Genomic DNA, 17,039 nt, shown 5'->3' with positions numbered 1-17,039 from the left:
AATGGCCATGGCTCCCCTGAGTTGTAACGTGGCTCCAGCGCTTCTCCCAACAAAGGCTAGCATCACGGTGGGAGTGGCTACTTCCAAGATCCCAAAGCTCCATGGGTGAGGAGGGGGAGGATTCCCAGGCGCCGCAGCTACATGGAAATACACTCAACCCCCCCGACCCGACATGCACCCCAACTCACCTTCCCTCAAGACCCCAGAGCTCCATGGAGAAGGAGGACAACCCCGAAGCCCCTCAGCTCCACAAACCTTCACACGCACACACAAACGCACACCCACTTCCACGGACAGAGACATCCATTGTTACTCTGCGGCCGACAACATTCTCAAACGCTGTCAACGAGTCGCAGACAAAATGCACTCACGGGCACACATGTACACACATACACAATTACATAGTGACACTCACCCAATTCCAAGGACGTGGACTCACATCAAAGACACCCATTGTTCCAAACACCCTGTCCCGCAGGCAGTTTTCAAAATTAGGTAAAAACAGTTAGCCAGCCAAACAGGTGCGCACCGGAGCAGTCCCGCACATTTGCATGGAAAGCACACATTTGGTGGGCAAAGCAGGGGTTGGGCACCCGTGGATTGTAAAGCCCCCTGCTTTATAAGAGAACTGTGTGTATGGCATAGACAGACTCATTTACAGACACAGTCTTTCACACACACACACTCTCTCTCTCGCCCACATTCAGGGTTATCTGGGGACACATTGGCAATTACACAGATGCAGTTACCCAGAACCATGGGAGACACACAAACACACAGACACACAGAGTGCACATATGCACATCTGCTAAAAGCGGTTCAGGCCTTCTGGGGTCCTGGATCAGACCCCCCAGCCTTGTGGGCAAGACACCCCTATGTCAGGACTCTGTTCTCTGGAGGCAGTGAGGCCTAGTGGAAAGAGGCTGGGCCCGGGAGACAGAAGGTCATGGGTTCTAATCCCTGCTCCGCTACTTGTCTGCTGGGTGACCTTTGGGTAAATCACTTCTCTGTGACTCAGTTACCTCATCTGTAAAATGAGGTAATTCTCTATATGTTGCCAACTTGTACTTCCCAAGCGCTTAGTACAGTGCTCTGCACACGGTAAGCGCTCAATAAATACGATTGAGGATGATGATGATAAAGTGGGGATTGAGACTGTGAGCCCCACCTGGGACAGGGGACTGTGTCCAACTCGATTTGCTTGTATCCACCCCAGCGCTTAGTACAGTGCCTGGCACATAGTATGCACTTAAATACCATTATTCCCACTGCTCTTAGTACAAGGCATCACCCTCCAAATTAAATAATAATAATAATAATAGTGATGACATTTGTTAAGCACTTACTATGTGCCGAGTACTGTTCTAAGCGCTGTGGGGAGGGGGGGGAATACAAGGTGATCAGGTTGTCCCACGAGGGGCTCACAGTCTTAATCCCGTTTTCCAGATGAGGTAACTGAGGCCCAGAGAAGTTACTTGTCCAAAGTCACCCAGCTGACAAGTGGCAGGGTCGGAATTAGAACCCACGACCTCTGACTCCTTCCACTGAGCCACACTGCTTCTCTGCCTCCACTGCTGCTGCTGGGCTGGGGCAGACTCCTTGAAGTCTTTAGTAGTTGCCAGGATCACCAGGGGTCCACGTGCCCATCTGGCCCGGGGATGGTAGGGGCCTGGGCCAGCTGTAGAGGGGCCAAAGCTCAGAGGGCTTTTGAGAAATTTCTTGGCCTTGCTCGCCCTTGCGTTTTTAGCTATCCCGCCTGGCGGTGCCCACCTTTAAAGTTGGAGCCCCTTTCGCAGCGGAGTATCCTGAAACTTGACTCGTTGAACGTCTTCCTGGGCTTCCCCGGTGTTGACCCGGGCTGGCTTCAGCTTGGGGTTCTGTAAAAGGAAGGGAAGACTAGAGATGGGCAAACTGAGGTGGGACTGGGGCCCAGGAGTCCACGTTCCCAGCTGCCTCTCTTCCATCGGTCTTTAAATATCTTGAGGGTTAAATAGATATAAATACTAAATACCCATAAATATGGGGAGGGGGGAAGGGGTTGAGTGGGGAGGAGAGGGTCAAGGAGTAGGAAAGCCGGTTCAGGGCGTGGGCCACCACCTCCAGGAAGCCCTGCAGGTTGTCCAGGACCAGGATGGCGCCGGTCCGGCGCTAGAAGCGGAGGCGAAGGTGGGGATGGTGGTTGGGGTTGGGGGGAGGGAGCGTGGTCAACACTCGCATGTGGACACTGCAGGAGGTGGGGGGAACCCACCTTTTCCCAACCTTAATAATAATAATGATGGTATTTGTTAAGCGCTTACTATGTGCAAAGCGCCATTCTAAGCGCTGGGGAGGATACAAGGTGATCAGATCGTCCCATGTGGGGCTCACCGTCTTTATCCCCATTTTACAGATAAGGTAACGGAGGCACAGAGAAGTTAAGCGACTGGCCCAAAATCACACAGCTGACAATTGGCTGAGTTGGGAATTGAACCCACGACCACTGACTCCCAAGCCCGGGCTCTTTCCATTGAGCCACACTGCTTCTCTTGGCGTGGGGGATGGGGGCGAGGGGAAAAGGAGGACCCCTGGTTCCCCTCGCCCCAAGGGTCTGCTGTCTCTGCCCTTATTTCCCAGGAACTCCAGGACCAGGGAAGATGGAGATGGGGAAGGGGCCCCCTTGCTTCCAGATGGGAGGAGGAGGAGGAGGAAGAGGGGCCTCCCTCTTGCCAGATGTTGGAAAGGCCTAGCATCAACTGGCTCCAGACTTGGGGGAGGGAAAATTGGACCCCCTGCAGCCAGATCCTCAAGGTTGGGAATGGGGTCCCACCTGTTTTCAGATGTGTGAGAGGGGACCACCCGTTGCCAGGTGCTGAGGGTGAGGGAGGGTGCCCACAGGCTGCTGCCAGTTGTTGCTGGCAAAGTCCGTGACGTCCGGCTGCAGGGTGTCTCGGCCAAGTGCCAGCTGAGAGGAGATGCCCTCCTGGCCCTCCAACTGAGTCTGGCACAACCGCAACCCCCTGGCAAGCTGCCTCAGGCGGGGCCTGAAGGGGAAAGAGGGGGCAGCGGCATGAAGAAGATCTTGGCTGGGGGGCTCCCAGCCCCCCACCCTTAGCCCGAAGAGGACAAGGGAAGCTGAAGCACATTCCCAACATCCAGGTGTCCAGATCCCCAACTCTGCCCCATCATCCCGATGGCTCTGAGGTAATTCATTCATTCATTCAATCGTATTTATAGAGCGCTTACTGTGTGCAGAGCACTGTACTAAGCGCTTGGGAAGTTCAAGTTGGCAACATAGAGAGATGGTCCCTACCCAACAGCGGTCTCACAGTCTAGAAGGGGGAGACAGACAGCAAAAACATTAATAAAGTAAAATAAATAGTAAATATGTACAAGTAAAATAGAGTAATGAATCTGTACAAACATATATACAGGCGCTGTGGGGAGGGGAAGGAGGTAGGGCGAGGGGGATGGTGGGGGGAGAGGAAGGTAATAATAATAATAGTAATAATGATGGCATTTATTAAGTGCTAAGTGCAAAGCACTGTTCTAAGCACTGGGGAGGTTACAAGGTGATCAGGTTTTCCCACGGGGGGGCTCACAGTCTTCATCCCCATTTTACAGATGAGGTAACAGGCACAGAGAAGTGACTTGCCCAAAGTCACCCAGCTGACAGCTGGTGGAGCTGGGATTTGAACCCACGACCTCAGACTCCAAAGCCTGGGCTCTTTCAACTGAGCCACGCTGCTTCTCTAACCCAGTTGTTCATCCCAAGGATCGCGGGCACAGGCATGCCAACGCACACACACCCTCCCCAAAGTCCCCAGACACAAAGACACACCCTCACCAAAGTCTCCAGACACACATTCACACCCTCACCAAATTCCCCAGACACACACCCCCATACACACACACACACCCTCACCAAAGGCCCTCCCCGCCCCCCGACATGCACACACAAACACACAGAGTCACACCCAAGGCCCCTCCCTACCTCATCTGTAAAATGTGGATTAAGACTGTGAGCCCCCCATGGGGCAAACCTGATCAGCACTTAGAACAGTGTTTTGCACATAGTAAGCACTTAATAAATGCCATTATTATTATTATTATTATTATTATTATTATTACCCTACTCACCAGCTGCAGGTCCCTGCTGGGGCAGTGGTTCACCAAGGTTTGTGCGATGCCCAGATAATGCCACATCAGCTCCTGCTCCTCGGGGTGGCACAGGCAGTGGCTGGTGAATTAGGGAGAGGCCTCTCCCTCACCCCTCACATTCCCCCTAACCCCCAGCTGAACCTCTGGGGCTAGGCTAGACTCTTTCGCTATGCCTGATTCTCTATTTCTCCCCCGTGTCTCAGCCTGCCTGTCTGATCTCCCCACCCCTTAATATCATCAATCATATTTATTGAGCGCTTACTATATGCAGAGCACTGTACTAATAGCTTAATATCTCTCTGCCCCTGCCTCCTGTGTCTCTTGCCAGTCTCTGCTGCAGGCCCTTGGCATCCTATGGATCTTCCTGGCCTGTTCCAAGCCCTTGGGCAGGTGGGCAGCCGGAAAGGTGGCCAGAGGGGCCGGAGAAGAAGTAGTTGCCCTGACGGGATCCTAGGACAAGGGCAAGGGCAGGGAGAGAACTCTTTCTCCTCTCAGTAATAATAATAATGGCATTTGTTAAGTGCTTACTATATGCCAAGCACTGTTCTAAGCACTGGGGGGATACAAGGTAATAATAATGATGGCACTTCTTAAGCGCTTACTATGTGCAAAGCACTGTTCTAAGCACCGGGCCGGGCCGGCCAGAGCAGCAGCGGGAGGCCTGGCCAGAGAAGAAGTAGTTGCCCTGAAGGGATCCTAAGACAAGGGCAAGGGCAGGGAGAGAACTCTTTCTCCCCTCAATAATAATAATAATGGCATTTATTAAGCGCTTACTATGTGCCAAGCACTGTTCTAAGCACTGGGGGGATACAACGTAATAATAATGATGGCATTTATTAAGCGCTTACTACATGTAAAGCACTGTTCTAAGCACCGGGAAGGTTACGAGGTGATCAGGTTGTCCCACGGAGGGCTCACAGTCTTCATCCTCATTTTCCAGATGAGGTAACTGAGGCCCAGAGAAGTGAAGTGACTTGCCCAAAGTCACGCAGTAGACAAGTGGCGGAGCTGGGATTGGAACCCATGACCTCGGACTCTCAAGCCCGCTCTCTTTCCACGCTGCTTCTCTAAGCATAGGCCCTTCACCTCTGATGTCTTTCAGTGTGCAAAGGCTGAACCCTCCCCACCTTTCCCAAATGGCCCGCTGGTCCTACCATCCTTCAGTCAATCAATCAATCGTATTTATTGAGCACTTACTGTGTGCAGAGCACTGCACTAAGCACTTGGGAAGTACAAGTTGGCAACATATAGAGACAGTCCCTACCCAACAGTGGGCTCACAGTCTAAAAAGTCTTCAGCGCCCCGGGGGTGGGGGACATCGTTGGGGTGAGGGGAGACAGAGGGTCCGAGGCTCGCCCAGGCGGAGAACCACGGGGACAGTGGGGAGAGGGTAGGGAAGCAGGGCCGGGCTTGGTCTGGGGACAGCAGGAGGGGTCCAGACTATAGCTGTGTGAACAGCTCAGTCCAGTGGCGGGGATGGGGGTGGGAGAGGTGGGCAGAGGCAGCCGGCAAGAGATAGACACACCCAGAGTCTCCCCTTGTCTCTCCCCACCACCCCACCTTCAAGTCCCCCCTTGCTATGTCCCAGCCAGGACCCGGCCCTGGGCTTCCAGCCGGTGTAGATCAAGACCCAGAAGTGGGGAGATTCCCGACCATCCGTCCCCCACCGGCCACCCCAATTGACCTACCCTGGTAGCCTGGGCAGGGACCACCCATTCATTCATTCCATCATATTTATTGAGCACTTCCTGCGGACAGAGCACCGTACTAAGCACTTGGGAAGAGTACAATACAACATTAAAGCCACATTCCCTGCCCACAGAGAGCAAACAGGGGTGGTCTGAGGACTGGAGGGCTCCTGGCCTCCCCAGCTAGCCAACTGAAGTTTAAGGGAGCCCAGACTGTAGCCCCTTCTGGGAGGGGTCCCCAGGGAGCTTATGAAGAAATAAGTCCCAGCCTGGGGGCACCTGTCTGGGCTAAGCCACTCTAAAAACTCACTAGCCACCTGGTACAGTGCTCCTTTCCCAGCAGCCAGCTGGGAGAGCCCATCTGTCCACAACAGGTGTCCAATACAGCGTTCTACATCCAGTAGCCATCCCTCAATCTTTGCTCACACTTTCACACTGGTCCAGCCATGCTGCAGTTTCTTCCCCACCCTCATGAGACATGTGCGCGCAATTCTTTTTTTTAATGGTATTAAGCACTCACTATGTGCCAGGCACTGTCCTAAGCACTGAGGTAGATACAAATTAATCAAGTTGGCCCCAGTCCATGTGGGGCTCACATAATAAGGGCTTAACAAATACCATAAATAAATAATGTGAGACATGGACTGTGTCCAACCTGATTAACTTGTTCTACTCTAGCGCAGAGGAAGCACTTAAATACCATTAAAAAAAATCCTGAAAAATGGGGACCAGCCCCCCCTTCACCCCCACCCGCTTGACAGAAAACAGGCTACGGGTGGGAATATCCCATCTGCTCTGGGGAAACAGGAGTAGGCCAGGATGGGAGCTTCAGCCCTAAACCACCAATCACCACTAATAACGACGATTAGTTGCAACATTCATTCATTCATTTATTAAACACCTACTGTGCGTGAGGAGTGCTAAACTGGACGCCTACTGTGTGCAAAGCATGCTACTAGGCCCAGGGGAGCATACAATTAAAGCAGAAGCCACAGACTCCCTTCCTCGAGGAGCTTAGTGGGGGAAGGCAAGCCGGAAGACAGGTGGCCTGAGGGCAGGAGGAAAAATTCACATACAACTTGTAACAGCAAGAGCAGGCAAGAGGGACTAGAGGAATAAATAAAAGGAGTGTGAAAGTCCATCATCAATAACACCTTCCACGGCCCAAAGGAAGCGTCAGTGTCCACCCTGCCCTCGCTAAGCCTGAGAATCCACAATGCCCACAGATACTGCAGATGCTGGGCTCAGTAAGACGACCGAACCGGCGACTTTTGAGTTTGGGGACTACGGGGTGTTGACAGGCGGCAGGGCCGCGACCCCTCTCCTCCGGAAAACATCCGAAAGGCCCGGGGAGTCCGGTCTCACTGGCTCCAACTGGGCACCTGTCCTGGGGCCTAGAGACTGTGAGTTGACACCAGGGCCTTGCCCTGACCCCGTCGTGGTTCATGGTCCCACTCGGGCGAGGATGGTGAGGATAAGGGGTCGGCTGGGCGGGTCTCCTCAGGGCGGCGAAGGGGACGGGAGAGGTGATGGGGACCCACCTGGAGAGACTTAGTGCCACATTTCCTCCCCCCAGACCCGCTCAGCCGGAGTCGGGGCCAAGTGGCGGGGGGTCCGGAAGACCCGGGGAACACTAGAGTTTAAATATTAAACAGGTTTGACCCGTCTCCCACGTGGGAGACGTCTCCGAGCCACTGGGCACGGCCGGGGCATAGGGCGGCACCGCGGGGGTGACGATTACAGCAATACCTAGTATTTACGTCCTTGACGCGGGGGGGACAAGGAGACTTTTCCCCTGTCGGTGGGGAAACCGAGGCCGGGAATGGGGGAGAGGGATGCAGGAGTCCAGGCTCCCAACTGCCTCTCTCCCGTCGGCCTTTAAATATCTCGAGGGTTAAATAGACATAAATATTAAATACCCATAAATACGGGGAGGGGGGAAGGGATGGGGAGGGGAGGGTCAGGAGTCGGTGAGCTGGTTCAGGACGCGGGCCACCACCTCCAGGAAGCCCTGCAGGTTGTCCAGGACCAGGACGGCCCCAGCCCGGCGCTGGAAGGTGGAGGTGAAGGTGGGGACTGAGCCCGGGGGGAGCAGTGGGGTCCCGGCGGTCAGGCGGAGGTCCTCCAGCTGTGGGGAGACACGGGGTCAACGCTCGCGTGTGGACACTGCCAGGGGTGGGGGAGATGGGGGGATTCAGGCCTTTTTCCCCAATCTTGAAAGGGTGGGCGGAAGAGGGGGACCCCCTGACCCTTGGGAGGGCGGCCAGGCCGTGGCGGTGGGGAAGGGGAAATGGAACCACCTGCTGCCAGGTGCTGAGGGTGAGGGAGGGTGCCCACCTGCTGCCAGATGTTGATGGCGAAGTCCCTGACATCTAGCTGCAGGGTGTCCAGGACAGGTGCCAGCTGCGGGGAGATGCCCTCCAGGGCCTCCAGCTGAGCCTGGTACAGCCTCAACCCCCTGGCAAGCTGCTTCAGGCAGGGCCCCTGTGGGAATAATAATAATAATAATATCTATATGCCAAGCACTGTTCCAAGCAATGGGGGTAGATACAAATTAATTAATTCATTCAATCCTATTTATTGAGCACTTACTGTGGGCAGAGCACTGTACTAAGTGCTTGGGAAGTCCAAGTTGGCAACATATAGAGACGGTCCCTACCCAACAATGGGCTCACAGTCTAGAAGGGGGAGACGGACCACAAAACATGTGGACGGGCGTCAAGTCGTCAGAATAGAAATAAAGCTAGATGCACGTCATTAACAAAATAAATAGAATCGTAAATATGTACAAGTAAAATAGAGTAATAAATCGGTGCAAACTTTTATACAGGTGCTGTGGGGAAGGGAAGGAGGAGAGGAAAAAGGGGGCTCGGTGTGGGAAGGCCTCCTGGAGGAGGTGAGCTCTCCGTAGGGCTTTGAAGGGAGGAAGAGAGCTAGTTTGGCGGATGTCTGGAGGGAGGGCATTCCTGCCAGGGGGAGGATGTGGGCCAGGTTAATCAGGTTGACACAATTAATCAATAATTAATCAGGTTGGACACAGACCCTATCCCACATGGGACTCCCAGTCTTCATCCCCATTTTCCAGATGAGGTAACTGAGGCCCAGAGAAGTGAAGTGACTTGCCCAAGGTCACAAAGCAGACAAGTGGCATAGCCAAGCACCCACGTCCTCCGGAGCCCGCGCTCCTGCCGCTAGGCCATGCTGCTTGGAGGAGGGAGCAGTGACAAGAAGAGGGTCCTGGTTTGGGGGCTCAGAGCCGTGGGTCCCTTCCTTGAAGGTCCCAGCCCCCCCCCCCCCCTTAGCCTGATGCAGACACGGGAAACTGAGGCACACCCCAGCCAGTTCAGACCTTCAATTTCCTCCGCCCCCAACACACACTCCTTCCTGGTACTCGTGAGTTGATACCGGTTCCAGTGACAAGCGCTTAGTACGGTGCTTGGCACACAGTAAGAGCTCAATAAATACGACCGAATGATTAAGTGAAGTATTTATTGAGCGCTTACTGTGTGCCGAGCACCGTACTAAGCGCTTGGGAAGTACAAGTTGGCAACAGATAGAGACGGTCCCTGCCCAACAACGGGCTCACAGTCTAGAAGACTGAATGTGACAGGGCCATAGGGACAGTTCCACCTTCACACACACACACACACACACACGTGTTCCTCCCTCCTCCACTCACCAGCTCCAGGTCTCCGCTGGGGCATTGGTTCACCGACGCCCGTCTGACGCCCAAATAATGCCGCATCAACTCCAGCTCTTCAGGGTGGCACAGACTGTGCTTGGTGCACTGTGGGTTAAAAAGTGAAAGCAGGGCTATCAGGGCCAGGTAAGAGACTGGGAGCGATGAAATCTCTACCCCTCAGCTGCTCCTCCTTAAACCTTCCCACTCTCCTTTCTGGCCGGGCCCCCCAGCCCAGGCTAATCTACCCATTCCGCCTCTTGCCCCTCAGCTTTGCTAATTAATTGTTAATTAATTAATTAATCTCCCCTCCAGCTGCGGGGAGATGCCCTCCAGGGCCTCCAGCTCACCGACTCCTGACCCTCCCCTCCTGGTACTTGTGAAGCGCTTACTGTGTGCCAAATCCTGCTCTAAACGCCGGGGTTGATAGAAGCTAATCTGTCCCACGCGGGGCTCACGCTCTTAATCCCCATTTTCCAGACGAGATAACTGAGGCCCAGGGAAGGGAAGCGACGTGCTCAAGATCACCCAGCAGACGGAGTCAGGATTAGAACCCAGGTCCTATCCCTTAAACCACGCTGCTTCTGGTAAACGGCCTCCTCCCCCTCCTTCAGAGCGGTCATCGCCCTCCTCCTCCCCTGACAAATCCCTCGAGGTGCCTGTCCTTCCTTCCCTCAGCCCTCCTGGCTCTGTCTGTTTAAATAGCCTTGACTTATTTACTCCCTGGCGTCTGTGATTTTTAGCTGTTGCCTGTCTCTGAGCGGCGGGGCCTTCCCTCTCCCCTCCCATTAGACTTTGAGCTGCCCGAGGGTCCAGATCTTGCCCCTCGCTCCTCCCATGCCACCTTCAAGGTGCCCAACGTGCCCAAAAAGCAGCGGGTCTAGTCTGGTGCCCTGCCCGTCGCCGGGCCAGCGCTCTCCCTCCCTTTCATTCAGTCGTGTTTATTGAGCGCTTACGGCAGAGCACTGTACTAAGCACTTGGAAAGTACAAATTGGCAACAGATAGAGACGATCCCTACCCAACAACGGGCTCACAGGCCCAATCCGCAGGAATGAAGGAAGGAATGGGTGAATGAAAAGGGGCGGCGCTGGCCCGGGCTTTGGGGACACTTGGTCCTCCCCGCCCTGTCCCGGGTCAGCCCTCCTCCCAGGCCCGCTCTTTGGCCTTTCGGCCTCTCACCAATCTTCGCTGCAGACCCTCGCCGTCCCTCCGGATCTTCCGGACCTGCTCCAGCCCGCGGTGCAGGAACTGGGGCAGGCCGGGGTGCTCCTCGGCCAGGCCGGGGTGCTCCTCGGCCAGGCCCGGCCTCAGGTTGGCCACCCAGGACAGCAGCAGCAGTAGCAGCAGGGCTGGAGGGGGGAAAGGGGCTAGTGGCAGGGGAACGGGGGCCACCGCACGGACTTCCACGGCCCTCCCCGGGTCCGCAGGCCTGGGAGAGGTCTCTGCGGGTGTGTGTGGGGGGTCCTCTTGGCCCTCCAACTGGTCCTCCTGGCTCCCTCCCAGTTGGGGCCCAGGGTTGGGACTCACCGTGCGGGCGCTTCATCCTGGGGTTGCGGCTAAGGGGCGAGGGGCGAGGCGGAGGCTGGGGCGACCGGGGGATTCTGCCGGGCCCTGGCTCGGCACGGCCTTTTTAAAAACCACCAGGGTGGGGGGAAAGTACCTGGTGCTGAAATGTCCTGTTTAGTAATCATTTCCAACTGGCCGTATGCAAATCCCGGCGGTCGGGACAATAGGCTAGGTGCAGGCTGGGGGGGCTGGGGGGGCTGGGGAACGGGAACAGGGGAAGGGGCCGGCACATTTTTCTTCAAATTGCGGAATCCCGGACTCTTCGCTGACGTGCCCGCCGGCCCGCTCTGACGCGTCTTTGCCCTCGCAGGGGCCCAGCCCACCTGCACCTGCCCACCGCTCTGCCAGGGGACGGAGGGTCAAAGGTCAGAGGGGTCTTGGTTGGCAGGGGATGGGGGGAGAGAGAGATGGAGAGGGAGAGATGGGGTGGGACATTCATTCATTCATTCATTCATTCAATCGTATTTACTGAGCCCTTACTGTGTGCGGAGCGCCGGACTCACCGCTTGACGAGTTGGCAACCTAGACGGTCAATCAATCAATCAATCAATCGTATTTATTGAGCGCTTACTGTGTGCAGAGCACTGGACTAAGCGCTTGGGAAGGACAAGCTGGTCTCTACCCAAAAGTGGGCTCACAGTCCGGAAGGGTGGAGACGGAGTGGAGATGGAGTGGCAAGGGTTTGGGGGAGAGGATGAGAGGAAAAGGCAGGGGGGAATCCCGAGAGGAAGCAGCGTGGCTCAGGCTTGGGAGTCAGAGGTCATGGGTCCTAATCTCGGCTCCGGCACTTGTCAGCTGCGTGATTTGGGGAAGTTACTTCACTGTGCCTCGGTTACCTCATCTGTAAAGTGGGGATTAAGACGGTGAGCCCCACGTGGGACAACCTGATCACCTTGTAACCTTCCCAGCGCTTTGAACAGTGCTTGGCACATAGTAAGTGCTTAATAAATGCCATCATCATTATTATTATTAAAGAGCCCGGGCTTGGGAGTTAGAGGTCATGGGTTCTAATTCCGGCTCCGCCACTTGTCAGCTGCGTGATTTGGGGAAGTCACTTCACTGTGCCTCAGTTACCTCAACTGTAAAATGGGGATTAAGACGGTGAGCCCCACGTGGGACAACCTGATCACCTTGTAACCTTCCCAGCGCTTTGAACAGTGCTTGGCACATAGTAAGTGCTTAATAAATGCCATCATCATTATTATTCTTATTAAAGAGCCCGGGCTTGGGAGTCAGAGGTCATGTGTTCTAATCTCGGCTCCGCCACTTGTCAGCTGCGTGATTTGGGGAAGTCACTTCACTGTGCCTCGGTTACCTCATCTGTAAAATGGGGTTTAGGACGGTGAGCCCCATGTAGGACAACCTGATCACCTTGTATTCTCCCCAGCGCTTAGAACAGGGCTTGGCACATAGTAAATGCTTAATAAATGCCATCATCATCATTATTATTATTATTAAAGAGCCCGGGCTTGGGAGTCAGAGGTCATGGGTTCTAATCTCGGCTCCGCCACTTGTCAGCTGCGTGATTTGGGGAAGTCACTTCACTGTGCCTCAGTTACCTCATCTGTAAAATGGGGATTAAGACGGTGAGCCCCATGTGGGACAACCTGATCACCTTGTAACCTTCCCAGCGCTTTGAACAGTGCTTGGCACATAGTAAGTGCTTAATAAATGCCATCATCATTATTATTATTAAAGAGCCCGGGCTTGGGAGTTAGAGGTCATGGGTTCTAATTCCAGCTCCGCCACTTGTCAGCTGTGTGATTTGGGGAAGTTACTTCACTGTGCCTCGGTTACCTCATCTGTAAAGTGGGGATTAAGACGGTGAGCCCCACGTGGGACAACCTGATCACCTTGTAACCTTCCCAGCGCTTTGAACAGTGCTTGGCACATAGTAAGTGCTTAATAAATGCCATCATCATTATTATTATTAAAGAGCCCGGGCTTGGGAGTTAGAGGTCATGGGTTCTAATTCCGGCTCCGCCACTTGTCAGCTGCGTGATTTGGGGAAGTCACTTCACTGTGCCTCGGTTACCTCATCTGTAAAATGGGGTTTAGGATGGTGAGCCCCATGTAGGACAACCTGATCACCTTGTATTCTCCCCAGCGCTTAGAACAGGGCTTGGCACATAGTAAGTGCTTAATAAATGCCATCATCATTATTATTATTATTATTAAAGAGCCCGGGCTTGGGAGTCAGAGGTCATGTGTTCTAATCTCGGCTTCGCCACTTGTCAGCTGCGTGATTTGGGGAAGTCACTTCACTGTGCCTCAGTTACCTCAACTGTAAAATGGGGATTAAGACAGTGAGCCCCTCGTGGGACAACCTGATCACCTTGTAACCTTCCCAGCGCTTTGAACAGTGCTTGGCACATAGTAAGTGCTTAATAAATGCCATCATCATTATTATTATTAAAGAGCCCGGGCTTGGGAGTTAGAGGTCATGGGTTCTAATTCCCACTCCGCCACTTGTCAGCTGCGTGATTTGGGGAAGTCACTTCACTGTGCCTCAGTTACCTCAACTGTAAAATGGGGATTAAGACGGTGAGCCCCTCGTGGGACAACCTGATCACCTTGTAACCTTCCCAGCGCTTTGAACAGTGCTTGGCACATAGTAAGTGCTTAATAAATGCCATCATCATTATTATTCTTATTAAAGAGCCCGGGCTTGGGAGTCAGAGGTCATGTGTTCTAATCTCGGCTCCGCCACTTGTCAGCTGCGTGATTTGGGGAAGTCACTTCACTGTGCCTCGGTTACCTCAACTGTAAAATGGGGATTAAGACGGTGAGCCCCACGTGGGACAACCTGATCACCTTGTAACCTTCCCAGCGCTTTGAACAGTGCTTGGCACATAGTAAGTGCTTAATAAATGCCATCATCATTATTATTCTTATTAAAGAGCCCGGGCTTGGGAGTCAGAGGTCATGTGTTCTAATCTCGGCTCCGCCACTTGTCAGCTGCGTGATTTGGGGAAGTCACTTCACTGTGCCTCGGTTACCTCATCTGTAAAATGGGGTTTAGGACGGTGAGCCCCATGTAGGACAACCTGATCACCTTGTATTCTCCCCAGCGCTTAGAACAGGGCTTGGCACATAGTAAATGCTTAATAAATGCCATCATCATCATTATTATTATTATTAAAGAGCCCGGGCTTGGGAGTCAGAGGTCATGGGTTCTAATCTCGGCTCCGCCACTTGTCAGCTGCGTGATTTGGGGAAGTCACTTCACTGTGCCTCAGTTACCTCATCTGTAAAATGGGGATTAAGACGGTGAGCCCCATGTGGGACAACCTGATCACCTTGTAACCTTCCCAGCGCTTTGAACAGTGCTTGGCACATAGTAAGTGCTTAATAAATGCCATCATCATTATTATTATTAAAGAGCCCGGGCTTGGGAGTTAGAGGTCATGGGTTCTAATTCCGGCTCCGCCACTTGTCAGCTGTGTGATTTGGGGAAGTCACTTCACTGTGCCTCAGTTACCTCATCTGTAAAATGGGGATTAAGACGGTGAGCCCCACGTGGGACAACCTGATCACCTTGTATCCTCCGCAGCGCTTAGAACAGGGCTTGGCACATAGTAAGTGCTTAATAAATGCCATCATCATTATTATTATTAAAGAGCCCGGGCTTGGGAGCCAGAGGTCACGAGTTCGAATCCCAGCTCCGCGACTTGTCAGCTGTGTGACTTGGGGAAGTCACTGCACCCTCATCTGTAAAACGGGGATTAAGACGGTGAGCCCTACGTGGGACAACCTGATCACCTTGTAACCTTCCCAGCGCTTTGAGCAGTGCTTGGCACATAGTAAGTTCTTAATAAATGCCATCATCATTATTATTATTAAAGAGCCCGGGCTTGGGAGTCAGAGGTCACGGGTTCAAATCCCGGCTCCGCTACTTGTCAGCTGTGTGCCTTTGGGCAAGTCACTTAACTGTGCCTGTTATCTCATCTGTAAAATGGGGATTAAGGCGGTGAGCCCCACGTGGGACAACCTGATCACCTTGTAACCTTCCCAGCGCTTTCAGCAGTGCTCGGCACATAGTAAGCGCTTAATAAAGGCCATCATTATTATTCTTTTTTAAAGAGGGGAGGGGGAGATCGTGAGTGCGGGCCAGCTCTAGGGAAGAGGGGCTGGGAGACCCAAGGAGAAATTGGGGTGATGTACGAGTGGGGTCTGGGTCCCCAGGCCAGGACACTGGTGTCCAGCCCATCCCTCAGAAGTCCCCGAGTTGGGGAGATGCCCCTCTCTGCCTTCCCTCCTATTATTCAGGGGACCCCCCCCCCCACCACAGCCACACATGCTTAGTCTGGGTAGCAGAGACCCCTGCCAGACCGCGTCCATCGGACCCCTTAGGAAGGGAAGCCCCCAGACCCCATCCCTGTCCGGTAATAATAATACCGGTACTTGTTAAGTGCTTACTATATAATAATAATAATAATAATGTGGGCCCACTGTTGGGTAGGGACTGTCTCTATATGTTGCCAATTTGTACTTCCCAAGCGCTTAGTACAGTGCTCTGCACATAGTAAGCGCTCAATAAATACGATTGATGATGATGAATAATGGCATTTGTTAAGCGCTTACTATGTGCAAAGCACTGTTCTAAGCACTGGGGGATACAAGGTGATCAAGGTTGTCCCACCTGGGGCTCACAACCTTAATCCCCATTTTACAGACGAGGGAACTGAGGCCCAGAGAAGTGAAGTGACTTGCCCAAAGTCGCACAGCTGAAAATTGGCAGAGTCGGGATTTGAAGGCAGAGGCGGGATTTGAATCCATGACCTCGGACTCCAAAGCCCGGGCTCTTTCCACTGAGCCACGCTGCCGAGCACTGTTCTAAGAGCTGAGGTCGTGGCTCGGGGAAAGATCCTGGGCTGAAGAGTCAGAGGTCGTGGGTTCTAATCCCAGCTCCGCCATCTATCAGCCGTGTGACTTCTCTGGGCCTCAGTTCCCTCATCTGTAAAATGGGGATGAAGACTGTGAGCCCCACGCGGGACAGCCTGATTATCTTGTATGTACCTCAGCGCTTGGCACATAGTAAGCGCTTAACAAATGCTATCATTATTATTATTATTATTGGACACAGTCCCCGTCCCACATGGGGCTCACAGTGTTCATCCCCATTTTGTAGATGAGGCAAAGAGAAGTGACACGAGAAGCAGCGTGGCTCAGTGGAAAGAGAGCGGGCTTTGGAGTCAGAGGTCATGGGTTCAAATCCCGGCTCCACCAGTTGTCAGCTGTGTGACTTTGGGCAAGTCACTCAACTTCTCTGGGCCTCAGTTTCCTCATCTGTCAAATGGGGATTAAGACTGTGAGCCCCTCCGTGGAACAACCTGATCACCTTGTAATCTCCCCAGCGCTTAGAACAGTGCTTTGCACATAGTAAGCGCTTAATAAATGCCATCATTTTTAAGTGACTTGGGCACGGTCACGCGGCAGACAAGCGGCGGAGCGGGGATTAGAACCCAGGTCCTCCTAACTCCCAGGCCGGTGCTCTAACCACTAGGCCAGGCTTATTCTCCTGGGGCTCCAGTCCTCTGGGGCTCAGGGATTCATTCATTCGTTCAATCGGATTTATTGAGCGCTTACTGTGTGCAGAGCATTCATTCATTCAATCGTATTTATTGAGCGCTTACTGTGCTTACTAATACAGTGCTCTGCACACAGTAAGCGCTCAATAAATACGATTGATTGTGTGCAGAGCACTGTACTAAGCGCTTGGGGAGTACAAGTCGGCAACTTATAGAGACGGTCCCTACCCAACAGTGGGCTCACAATATTACCCAGTCAGTTGGGGGTTCATTCATTCATTCATTCAATTGTATTTATTGAACGCTTCTGTGTGCAGAGCACTGTACTAAGCTCTTGGGGAGTAAAAGTCAGCAACTTATAGAGACAGTCCCTACCAAACAGCGGGCTCACAATATTACCCAGTCAGTTGGGGGTTCATTCATTCATTCATTCATTC

General features: G+C 53.3%; 2 protein-coding genes across 2 annotated transcripts; both read right to left on the bottom strand.

Moving 5' to 3' along the window:
- Nucleotides 1-1,624: 1,624 nt before the first annotated feature.
- LOC119934671 (granulocyte colony-stimulating factor-like) lies at nucleotides 1,625-7,272 on the bottom strand. Its single transcript, XM_038754236.1, has 6 exons — nucleotides 7,258-7,272; nucleotides 4,463-4,587; nucleotides 4,116-4,216; nucleotides 2,873-3,021; nucleotides 2,098-2,148; nucleotides 1,625-1,678 (listed from the first exon to the last, which is right to left on the bottom strand). Exons 1-6 carry the CDS (start codon nucleotides 7,270-7,272, stop codon nucleotides 1,625-1,627), a joined length of 495 nt encoding a protein of 164 aa, XP_038610164.1.
- A 513-nt stretch (nucleotides 7,273-7,785) lies between these two features.
- CSF3 (colony stimulating factor 3) lies at nucleotides 7,786-15,281 on the bottom strand. The gene is made up of 7 exons (XM_038754235.1): nucleotides 15,236-15,281; nucleotides 11,331-11,412; nucleotides 11,033-11,061; nucleotides 10,685-10,854; nucleotides 9,505-9,612; nucleotides 8,163-8,309; nucleotides 7,786-7,953 (listed from the first exon to the last, which is right to left on the bottom strand). Exons 1-7 carry the CDS (start codon nucleotides 15,279-15,281, stop codon nucleotides 7,786-7,788), a joined length of 750 nt encoding a protein of 249 aa, XP_038610163.1.
- Nucleotides 15,282-17,039: the final 1,758 nt, after the last annotated feature.

The sequence above is a fragment of the Tachyglossus aculeatus genome, chromosome 11, assembly GCF_015852505.1.
Source record: "Tachyglossus aculeatus isolate mTacAcu1 chromosome 11, mTacAcu1.pri, whole genome shotgun sequence".
Taxonomy (NCBI): Eukaryota; Metazoa; Chordata; class Mammalia; order Monotremata; family Tachyglossidae; genus Tachyglossus; species Tachyglossus aculeatus.
This window is presented reverse-complemented; position numbering and strand designations above follow the sequence as displayed.